A 12,237-nucleotide genomic window follows, 5' to 3' on the forward strand; every position below is an offset into this window, starting at 1 on the left:
GTTCAGCAGAACTTGACCACAGCCTGTATGTAGTAGGTGGACACACATCCCTTGCGGGGTCGTTCCCTGCATCCCCGTCTGTGTCTCTTAAACAAGTGGAGCAGTACAACCCCCAATCCAACAAGTGGACACTAGTTGCCCCTCTTCGAGAGGGTGTGAGCAACGCTGCGGTCGTAGGGGCCAAAAACAAACTCTTTGCTTTCGGAGGGACTAGTGTCAACAGGGACAAGTATCCCAAGGTTCAGTGCTTCGACCCCTGTGAGAACAGGTGGACAGTCCCGGCCACTTGTCCTCAGCTCTGGCGTTACACGGCGGCAGCAGTTGTTGGGAACCATGTTGTGGTCATTGGCGGAGATACAGAGTTCTCTGCGAGCTCTGCGTACCGCTTCAACAGCGAGACGTTCCAGTGGACCAAGTTTGGTGACGTGACTTCCAAGAGAATCAGCTGTCATGCAGTGGCGTCAGGGAATCGCCTCTATGTGGTTGGGGGCTACTTTGGGGCGCAGAGGTGTAAAACCTTGGACTGCTATGACCCATCAACGGACTCATGGGATAGCATAACAAGCGTACCATATTCACTTATCCCAACAGCATTTGTCAGCACCTGGAAGTACCTCCCATCTTGAAGAAAATATATCTCTGATTTGGTGAGTATTTTCTGGTATTACTGTCCAATTGACAACATTTGCTTTGAGTGCAAGCCCTCATAAAGCAGTAATTTTGTTTGTTGATGAAAAATGTCTACCCGTAATTAGTGCTGTTGGGTGTCAAATAAAGACGAAATGTTCCTTAATAGTTTGAAAAGCAATGTGGCAGTACAAATTACAGAGTAAAACGCGTCTCTTTGGGGCGTACAGGCTTTTCCAAATGCTTCCAGCATGAGCAGAATCAGGTTCATGCTTGCAGTTCTGCCTATGGCGAGGTCTGTGCCATTTTTTGCACATTGCTCCACTGAAACGGAGTATGGTTTTGCTTCCCTGGGTTGTTTACAAATCCTCCATCTTTTCTTTTAAGTAAATGTCAGGGCCTATTGTTCTCGCTAGCGTACACAGTAGCCAGACAGATAACAATCTCAATTAATGGCTTATGATGTTTAGAGAAGGTGTGTTTATTTGAGACTGAGGCCTAATGTTTGGCAGGAAGATTCAAGAATGGAGACTGGAAAGTTTCAACTCGTCAGGTGGCATCTTCACCTCTTTATTTGTTGTAAAACAGGCCTTTGCTTAAAGAAGAACTCTCACTAGTTCATCTTCTAAAACATCTCTTCTTGTTTAGCACACTCGCAGCTTGTTACCGAAAGCTCAGTACTCACTTAATGGACGGATGCCTAGGGGAACTGCTGTTTGCCCTTCCTCAATAATAAACAGATGGTTTGGGTGGAGACGGGCAGAAGAGAGCCTGCGAGGGCCCAGATCTGCACGGCTGCTGCTGACAAGTCTCTGTTATCGTTCTTTGAGAGTGCAATTCCAGCTCTTTTGAATGTCACAAATTCGCTGTTGATTTTTGCACATAATAGCCTTGTCAAAAACAGCGGAGTGAGGCATGTGGAATAGGGTGCAGCTATATTTTGCAGCATTTGGCAGCCAGCAGCTTAAAACTAAAAATACACATCAGAAGCCGTCATCTCGTAATGGGGCGAGGTGAACAAATAGAGAAAATCTCCTTCTCTTTGATGTCCACTTTTGCTGACTTCCAGTATGCTTTACGAATATGCGTTGCAGTCTCAAGTAATTTCTCACCAGTCAGTCGCGCCCATTTAAACGCAGATATGTTTCTTTCCTATTATCACTGCATATCAGCGCAGTGAGTCACTGTTTGACTTTGAGTTGGTGTAGTTAACCATTGAGACATTCGGTGGAACGCAATTCTATCGCTACCTGAGATAGAAAGACACGGGTTGTCTTTATTTACTCAAACAACCCAATGAAAGTACAGATTGATTTCCTATATTGACGTATGTAGCCTCACAGCTAACATAGCATCAATACCTCAAGGCTAACAGGAATAGCAGCCACAAAACTCTGCTTAGACAACTTAGGTTATGTTTGAAACAGCATGCTAGCATACTTTTCTTGCAGTATATAGTATATGTACTAAAACACATGAATTATAAAACTGTGCTGAATACTGTATCCCACAATGCATTTAGCTTGATTTGTACATCCATGGTTACAGATGAATTATATTTCCTGTCTTCAGGCAACTTTAATGTTTTCTAGCTGGCAAGACTGGTAATCCAAACTGTAACATGAGCACTAGGAAGTTATCAAGATCTTCTCATTCTTTGGTCTTGCAGAGCAGGCTGTCGTAACTGGCACCCATCCAGTATACACCATATGAGTCTCTGTTTGTTGTTTGACACACCTGATCAAGGTCAAGGGTTGGTGTCTGGCTTTCAGGACGGCTTTATTATCCAGATTGACCCTCACGGTCAATACTAATGTTTTATTAATGCGCACCTTTAAAAAAGCCATCGAAACGCTAACAGAAAGATCCTTTATTTTGGCATCTGCGTCCGGCCTTTCATGCCCGACACGTGCATAAAGTCACCGCGTCCTGCTGAGCCCTTGCAGCGTGCCTGGATCTGCATAAAGTTAATGGATTTTTTTTTCACTCCTTTGTCCTGGAAGCGGGACCTGTGGAAAGAAATTGAATAATAAAAAGGCCTCAAATTGGTTACCAGCCATAAATAGATCAAACAGGTCGAACTCGCTTGGTGTAATTAATCAGAATTGCGTAATATTCATACATCAGAAGAGGTGAAAAGGTTGTGATCTGCATACAAACCATCTTTGTTTTTCAAGCCAGGGGCACACAGATTGAAAAGACCCGTGTTTTTGTTATTTAGGGATCAATTAGAGCTCACGTCTGCGAAAAATGTATGCAAAAGAAAATGCCAATGAGGTTTAGGCGGCCGTTCTGTCATGCTGTGATTTTATGTTAACTCTTGCTCATTAGTAAACATTGCCTGAATATTGAGAGCTGGCACATAATGCAAAGAAAAGGGCGTTTCCTAATAAATAAGGTGCTGATTGGGATTGATCCATTAGAGGAGCAGATCACAGATCAATCAGCACAGTAGTTTACACAGCTGTCATTAATTCACCCCGTGACCCTCATTACAGCTGCTGAAACCATCAGGAAAGAGCTAGAGCCAAAACACTACTTCACAATTTAGCTGCGCTGAAGAAATATTTATTTATTAGTATTATTTAAGTTTTATCAATAAAATAAAATCACTAAATAAATAAAGTTTGTGATAAATATTTATTATTCACATTTTATTAACAAACACAATTTGATACAAAACAATGGGGGGAAATCATTGATTTGGGTAATAAACAAATGTTTTTCTTCATTTAAAGTACTATTAATCATGAAAATTGTTTTCACCATTTTTAAAATAAATGAATTTGAATTATAAATAATTTATTTATCACTCAAACAAATAAATAGCACTTTATTTATTTAGTAAAAATAAAGACAAGTAGATAAAACACTATTTAACTATTTATTTTATACCAATTGTACTTATTTCTTGGCATTATTTAAGTTTTATTAAGGGGTTTTCCATTACTTGCATTTATTTTCAAGTAGTAAAAAATAAAGACATTTATTTGTTTAATAAATATGACCCAAATTTGATAAAAAATAACGTCTAAATAGTCATTACTGTTTTACCATTTGTAACAAACTCAATTGAAACGTTAAACGTTAAAAAGAAGATTATTTTTGTGAGTGCGGCTCATGGTCTCATGTGCTAAACCATTTAAAACAAAAAAAAATATTTGAGTGATTAATAATTTAGCACCCAAATAACATTACATTAAATTAAATAATATTTTATTACGCAACCAAATAGTAATAAAACAACTAAAAGATGAGATAAATGCAATAAATAAATAAAACTTTGAATACTAAGACTTCAAGTTCTCTGTTTTTTTTGTATTTTAAAGTACGTGGTTGACTGCCTAATAAAACATGGTAGTAAATTCCAGAGTTTGGAAGAATAAAGTAGATGTAATAAAGACAAAAAAAAGAAGGTTTTCCGGTTATGGCTGCGCTAGGTGATGAAAACAAGACCATAAAATCTATTAAACACAAGCTGATTGAATCCCAGGCATATGTTCGGGTCTTTAGACTCGCTTTAATGGAATTTCCAAGGGCTGCAAACTGGGTCAAAGGTCACCTGTCCTGCTGCTGCTTTGGGACGGGTGAGACCACTGACACTGATGGACCAGCACTTACATGCAACACTCAAAAGTTCACTTAACCACACTTTAAGCATTCGTGTGGTTTGCGTAGCATCGCTTCTCACGTCTTAAATTGAAGTGTCTGCCACGTCCCAGAAATAACACAAAGGTTTGAAATACGGGACGCTTATGTTTAAATATAACCGCTCTGAAGCTGCTGTACTTGTGATGTGTGTTTTTAATGCTGCTAGAGTGTTGATCGTCTCAACAACGGAAAAACAGACACAGTGTCTGGAAAGGATGCAGTATTGGGAGAAACAAATTGCATTTAAATTTAGTATCTTTTTCTGTCCAGATCTGAGCTTTGACCCTCATGCATCACATCCAGAACAGTATTGATTAGAGAAAGATCATTATGTCCGCCGGTAGAGGGGTTCAAACCTTTAATTACAGCAGCGGATGCATGGAAACACGTGTTGTGGTGTCAAGAGACACTGCTGGGTGCAAACCGATCAGCTGGCTGGCTTTAGCAGGTCACAGTATTATCTAGACTTTACAGCGTTGTTAACCCTGTTAAACTCTAAATCCGCTCCAATGGTGTCAATCTCAGACGCAGCCTTATTCTTCGGTTGAGCTGTAACCGGCCTATAGCTGGAAAGCATACTAATACATTAATAACACTCATAGTGTTCTCTAAAATAATATATGAATAATATTGAATAATATATTTTTTATTTTAATTAAATTAATTATAAACAATAGTATAATAATAAGCAGTATAATATTAATAATAATAGTGTTATTTATTTGATAAATTATTGTATTATGCCATGTTGCTACATTTAAATTTTTAATTTTAAAGTAAAAAACAATAAATACAATAATACAAAAATGTAATTTTAATTACATTAATAATAATAATATAAATAAAAATTTGACTAAAATAATAATAATAATAAATAATAAATAATAATAATAGTATAATATTAAATAGTATATCAATTAATAGTGTCATTAATTTTAATTAAATATTGTATTACTTATCTGCATTTTATGTGCCATGATGCGAAATTTTATTAATATAATGCAATATAATTAAAAAATTAAAAATACCATAATAATAATAAAATGTAATAATAATAAATAATAATACTCTTATAATTGTATAATATTAATGAATAATAATAGTGATTTCAATGTTATTTAATTAAACTATTGTATGATATATCTGCATTTTATGTCATGTTGCTAAATATTTGTAAAAGTTAAAAAAAATGAATATGATAAAATAAAATATTCAATGTTAATGTAATAATAATACTAAATTGTATAATATTAATTAATAATAGTGGTTATTTTTATTAAGAGTTTATATGCCATGTTACTCTCTAGATGTTGGGTAACCTTTAAGTCAAATGGTTTTCACCTTCCTAATGCAACCCAACAGATAAAATACACTCTTAATAGGTCAAATGTTCAAAAACGCATCTAAAGGAACAGCCTGTTTTACAGGTTGTGGAAAAACATGTTGTGAAAGTGGAAATTACGCCCAAGTGAACTTCATGAGCTCATTACCTACGTGTTTCAGGGGATGAAACGCATTTAACAGGGCAAGAACAGTTTTATAGTGCTTGTTTTAAAGCTCTTCTGAAATGAAAAGCAGCTTAACATACCAAATGTGATCTCATTAGTAAGTGTTTGTAGATTGCATGTAGTTACTATCGCATACATACTATTAGTTTTGTGATGCGCCCGGTTTCTCAAACTAATGTGAAGGATTGTAGGTGAACCATGTGGAGTTCAACATGTGTAACTCATTCCCTGTTTTTCCGTCCTCAGATCTTCCGGCGTTCTCTGGAATGCAGCCGATGTTTCCCCCCCACGAGGCCTGGGAATGCCGGGGGAGGGGAGACACTTTTCCTCCTTCACATTCACATGGACCTCGCGCTGGAAACCAAGCCTTAGGTCAGTCGGGTGGGTAACCATGGCAAATGGATCCCGTCCCAGCTCACCGCGGCCCTGAAGAGATGCAGAAAGCATTGTGAACGCATGTGTAAATAAACGTACTAGACTCAACTCTTTAAAACAGGTTATTTTTAGCCTGAGGTTCCACACTTCAGCGTCTCACACACTAACACGGATCCTGCTCGGTCATAAATCAAGTAATAAATAACTCTTGCCTCTGGTTACTCACTTCAGCGCATGCAACTGGGCTCATTGTGTTCTTAGTAGACTTGGGTGACCTTTGAAAGAGGAAATGAACCCAAAATTGTAGAATGACTAGCTAGGCTGTGCTGCCTTTTTATATAGAATGTTTTATTTTTTTTATATTGAATATATTATTACGCAAGAATATTCAAAACACTTCTCTGATTAGCACTGTATTCTCGTTATAAAAGTACTAGACAAATAGCCAGGCTGGGGTAATAAACAAGTTTGGATGGTATTTCACCTCCAAATGATAAGGAATTAAGCCTGTTTGCATTGTGATATTATTTTCAAAGCAATTAAAGCAGATTCTCATTACCGTAATGCAAAAATGTCAATACCATCGTGGAAAAGAACAAGAAAAGTATTAAGTATTTAAGCACATCCAGATTTTCATGAAAAAATACTTAAAAATCCTGGACAAACTACGGTAATGTGGAAAACGTCCTCAATTGCCATGAAAATAATGTAAAAAAAGAAAGAAACGAATAAGAAATTAGATTTTGCATAAAGAAAATGAAGCCTGGTTTTCGATTTTTTGCATTGTGACATTATTTTCGGAGCAATTAAAGGGGTCATATAAAGGGGTCATTTTTCCTTTCTCTTTGGAGTGTTACAAGCTCTTGGTGCATAAAGAAGATCTGTAAAGTTGCAAAGACTAAAGTCTCAAATCCAAAGAGATATTCTTTATAAAAGTTGAGTCAACCACGCCTACCTAAAATGGCTCGTTCTAACACGCCCCCACATGTCTACGTCACAATGTGGGAAGATTTGCATAACGCCGCCCAAATGTTCACGCAAAGAAAGAAGAAGTAACTTTTATTCTCGCTGTAGTATTGTTGTTGTTGTGAAAGCAAAAACTACTTTGGTTGTCCTTCCAAAAGAGGACGATATCCGCTTCGTCATGCCTGGAGCTGATCCGTGCTGGTTGCTGAGGAAATACATCAACTTCGCGCTGTCGATCGCCGGATCGGCTTTCACCGTGGACGAAGCGGAGTCCAGCCCGGGGTCGTCACATGTGGTTGCCGCAAGCCCACCGGACGCTCCTTCGCCGAATCCGCCGACCGCCGCTCACTCAATCCCGCCGTGTGTGACACTGTGTGTTTGGTGGTGAAAGCGAAACTACTTTGTTTGGCCTTCCAAAAGAGGACACGACTAGAAATCAGTGATTAAGTTGTATTTACAACACTGTTCCAGAACAGTTCAACCCAAATATTCAGATGTGTGCAGCACATTTTATGGAGGACTGTTTCCTGATCCTGGTAGAGTAGACTACAATGCCAACTGTTCTGACTCACAGACTGTAAGTACGTTTTTTATATTTAAAGAATTTGCCACTGATGATTCAAACGTGAGTTTTGAGCAGTGTAGAGTAGCGCTTGTTGTTTGTCATTTCTCCGATCACAAATGCAGACATGGTTTTATGTTTACGTGGCGCGATGCAACGCGTAAAAAGACAGTATGTCATTATAATCCGTAATTATGTCCCCACTGGATGCAACAAATGCCTCGTTTATAATGGGTTTTAATGTTTTTGAATCATCGCTCCGGCCGGACAGGGCATCACAGTATGGTAGGGGCGTAACATTTCCGTCACACGCTTGAGGTATTCGGCCAATCATAACGCACTGGATAGCTGGCCAATCATAGCACACCTCACTTTTCAGACTGATGAGCTTTGTAAAAATCGGGGCATTTCAGAAAGGCGGGGCATAGAGGAGAAACAATAATGTACAGTATGTGGAAAATAATGTTTTTTTAACCTTAAACCGCATAAACAAATTTAATTACACCAAATACACAAAATAATGTTCTTTTTAGCAACATCATATGACCCCTTTAAAGAACATTTTCCCCCTAAATTCTCATTACCGTAATGCAAAAACATCATTGCCATAATGGAAAAGAACAGGAATGTATCTCTTATGTAAAGTCGTAAACATATGCAGATTTTATTAAAAAAAACTAAAATAAATACTTAATGCTAGACAAACTATGGTAATGAGGAAAACACCCTTAATTATCATGAAAATAATGTCACAGTGTGAAAAAAAATAAGAAATTATATTTCGGATAAAGAAAATAAAGACTGGTTTTAGATTGTTTGCATTGTGGAATTATTTTTTAGGGCCATTAAAGCACATTTATCCCCCAAATTCTAATTACTGTAATGCACAAAAAGTCATTACCATAATGAAATAAATAAAAGAATATATCATTTAAATTGTAATTATATTGTGGAAAGAAAAATATGGTAATAAAGAAAAATGTTCTTAGTTGTCATGAAAAAAATCACAATGCAAAAAAAGAAAACAAATAATAAATTATATTTCGCATGAAGACAACGAATGTTTTTAGATTGTTTGCATTTTTTCAAGGAAATTAAAGCAGATTTTCCTCACAAATTCGCATTACTGTAGTGCAAAAAAAGTGGTTACCACAATAGGAAAAAACAAGAATATATTATTCAAACTGTATTTATGTGTATGCAGATTTAAAACCTGGACAAATGACAGTAATGATGAAAAATATTCTTAATTGTCATGAAAATGTCACAATGCAAAATAGGCTTCATTTTATTTCTAAAAAGATTTGTCACACAACTGTAGGATAACGTGTAGTTTACAATGTGAATGACATTCGCTTAGTTATTAAGGTGGCTAAACTGCTAAAGCCGTGGATTCCTTCTTAATGGTTTTGTGCCAAACCTTCAATAACCCGTTTTCAAAGTGTACCAAAACCTGACAAACTTAAATGTTGTTGCCGTACTTGTAGCCTTGATTATGTTCTATTGTTGTATGTACATTTGTGAAGTATATTGTATTTTTAAGTAGATTTTGCACATTGTGTCCTTCTCACTGTTGAACGGTCAAATACACTCATAAGGGTGTTTTCTTAAACGTCATTAGAATGTGTTGCCTAAAGCCAAAGAAAGCAGCACAGATAGAGACATGTTACCAGCTAAATGCTGCGTTATTGTGAAATGTTTGTTTCTTTGTCGTGAAATGTCTTCATTTGTGTACAATTTTTTGATATCACTGATTCTTCTGTTCTGTTTTTTGGACATTTAATGCCAAATTATTATTGTTTCTAACTTCTGTCAGTCATACAGTAGGGTGTATTAAAGACTTTTTTAATAAAATCTCTGTGAAAATGCTAAGCACGTGTTCTTTTATTTTGTAGAGCGAGGATTGGATTAGTGGATTAGCATGACTAGGATCCGCTGAGTGACAAGGAATGTCTCGCACCTTTCACAACTTGCTAGATACGCTGGAATTTTGAAATTGTCGGTCACACCCAGTCGATTTTAACCACAGCTATTTCCAGCCGCTTCAGAAACCTGGAGTGTAAAGTTCAATTTCTCTGCACAAACTGTACAAGTTCATGTGGCTATTTTAGCTCAGAGATGGTCTTCAGAATCAAGGGTGTGTGTACATGTCACAGCACCAGCCTCATTCCTTTCATTCCCGGGCAGGTGTTTTTAGTGGAAATGCCAACGAATGGCACTGAGACTCCAGACTGCATTCCTTTGCCCAGATTGTAGGGAAGAGATCTGTCTGTTGAAAACAAAGAGACATAAATTAAGCCAAACTACTGTTTATCGCAGTAGTGAACATTTATTTCAAAATGTAAAATTTCTTTCAAATGAACTTTGGAGAAACTGACCAGATGTTGGTAAGATTCATCCAGAGGCAAATCCCACTTCTGATGGTTGTAGGACCACTAATTAAATGACGGCGCCTTGTTCTCTCACCCTCAGGCCATCCAAGATTGTTTCTTGATCTAAACCGATTTGGAGACATTACTTCACTTGCTCACCAATGGATCCTCTGCAGTGAATGGGTGCCGTCAGAATGAGAGTCCAAACAGCTGATAAAAACATCACAATAATCCATATGACATATTTGTTTTGTACTGTTTTTACTTGTAAACGGTGCTTGATCTATGCAGATTTCTCTCCTGATTCAGACAAGACAACTTTTCCACTGGATAAAGTAATATTATGGATAAAGGACTCGTATTTTGTCCAAAAGCAACATTTGCAGTTTAAAATGTTTTAATGATGGATTTGTTTTATTACAAACATGCAGCTTTTCGCTTCACAAGACATTAATTGATGGACTGGAGTGGTGAGGAATATTTGTGGATTATTAAGGTGTTTTTATCAGGTGTTTGGACTCTCATTCTGACGGCACCCATTCACTGCAGAGGATCCATTGGTGAGCAAGTGATCCAATGCTAAATTTCTCCAAATCCATTTTGCTTAAGAAACAAACTCATCTACATCTTGGATGACCTGAGGGTGAGTATATTTTCAGCAAATGTTTATTTTTGGTTGAACTATTCCTTTACGATAGCAACGTTGAGTGATACAATCAAACATTCCTATTACATCTCAAGCAATTCAGTCATTTCCAGCTCCAGGAGACTGGTTGAAAAAGACATTGATAATGAAAGTAAAAGCTGGCCTGATGCCCGCCAGACACATAAGTTATGCATGTGGAGGTCAAAAGCCACGGATCCATGCACTAATAGAGATGCCAGATGGGAGAAATACCTAAAAGCAGCTGGGCACGATCCCATGGGGAAGAAAATTGGGATTTCCAGACAGATGTCTTTGTAAAAACGATTTTGCAACTACTGAAGCTTTTGCGACAAATAGCATGACTGTTTCAACTCGAACAGGAAAGTTAACTAATTTTGCAGTTGGCTTACAATTCCTTTTCGAAGTTTGAAGGTTATTGAGATAATTTTAATACTTTTAGATCTACTAAATATGAGCAAAACAGACTGAAAAAATGTCTTTGCTGTTTATCCTCAGTTTTAATGGACAAAAATTGGTTGTAAAATATCATATTGCATTGCTGGCTTTGGTGTACTGGAACAATGGAAAAAGGCGGCAAAAAATAAACTTCATTCATCACAAGCACTGTATTCCAGCTGAGCATGTCGACCCGCTAAGTGCTTCAGGTGTGAGCGCAGATGGGAAGCAGCATCTGAATGAATGCAGCCAAACACAAAAAAGGCACGGGGATTGAGACCTCTTCCTTTCAAAGGGATCCTGGCAGGATGTGTGCGGGCGCTAGCGTGTTTTTGTGAGACTCCTCAAAAGCTCCATTGTCATGCAAAAACCGCCGAATTCAGAAAGATTCCGCCGGCGACGCAATTAATGCGCTGCGCATAAATAGACGTTTGAAACTTGGCAGAAAACAAGAGGACTAGCCAACGCGGTCTGGAAAGGAAGGACCGCCACAGCGTGGACAGAAGGAGGGGGCGGTTGGCGTAGTCGGCTTCAGTGAGTGTAGTTGGTTAACGCTTGTCGTAACCCTGAGAAGAAAGGGTGCATTTGGGTGGAACGGACACTAAGGGGGGAATGGGTCGAAACCCCCCTTCACCTAAATACTGGCGTGTGTCTGCCAGGCGGATGCGTGCAGCTGGGGGGCCTCCAGGAACACAAAGATCCTGCATTAGTGGACAATCAGCTTCCAATGGTTGCCCCCATAGGGATCTTACCTCGAGGGTTTGGGCCAGAAGTGTCCTTTCCAACCGCCCACCTCCTCAGAATCTGTAAATCAATGCACCAACACAAATGTTATTTCGCACCCAGCAGGAACCTCTGGCAAAGCACATCTTGTTTCTTATCCTCAGAAAAAATTAGACCCCTTAGGCTCTGTTCAAGCTGAGGTTTATTGCCCAACCAACACAGCAACTCCCATTCCTTAAGAAATGCAAGAAATTTTTTGTTGTCGACACCGGCAGACAAGTCAAAGCAACACGTTGGTAAAATGTGGCCACAAACAGATGCAATTCAGGCCGTCTTTGACCACAGGCAGCC

At 38.2% G+C, this 12,237-nt stretch overlaps 1 protein-coding gene across 2 annotated transcripts in view; it reads left to right on the plus strand.

The window, feature by feature from the left end:
• The window catches only part of LOC107695631 (ectoderm-neural cortex protein 1-like), a 9,400-nt gene extending 2,482 nt beyond the window's left edge, over positions 1-6,918 (plus strand). For both annotated transcript variants that reach the window (XM_016495644.1, XM_016495645.1), the window contains 2 exons: positions 1-647; positions 6,033-6,918. The exon at positions 1-647 ends at the window's left edge or, in 1 of these variants, runs on beyond it. In XM_016495644.1, coding sequence (XP_016351130.1) covers positions 1-626 — 626 coding nt within the window. In that variant the 3' untranslated portion in view covers positions 627-647; positions 6,033-6,918. The remainder of the gene's footprint in view (positions 648-6,032) is intronic.
• The last annotated feature ends 5,319 nt before the right edge of the window (positions 6,919-12,237 follow it).

The sequence above is a fragment of the Sinocyclocheilus anshuiensis genome, unplaced genomic scaffold, assembly GCF_001515605.1.
Source record: "Sinocyclocheilus anshuiensis isolate Anshui unplaced genomic scaffold, SAMN03320099.WGS_v1.1 scaffold706, whole genome shotgun sequence".
Lineage (NCBI taxonomy): Eukaryota > Metazoa > Chordata > Actinopteri > Cypriniformes > Cyprinidae > Sinocyclocheilus > Sinocyclocheilus anshuiensis.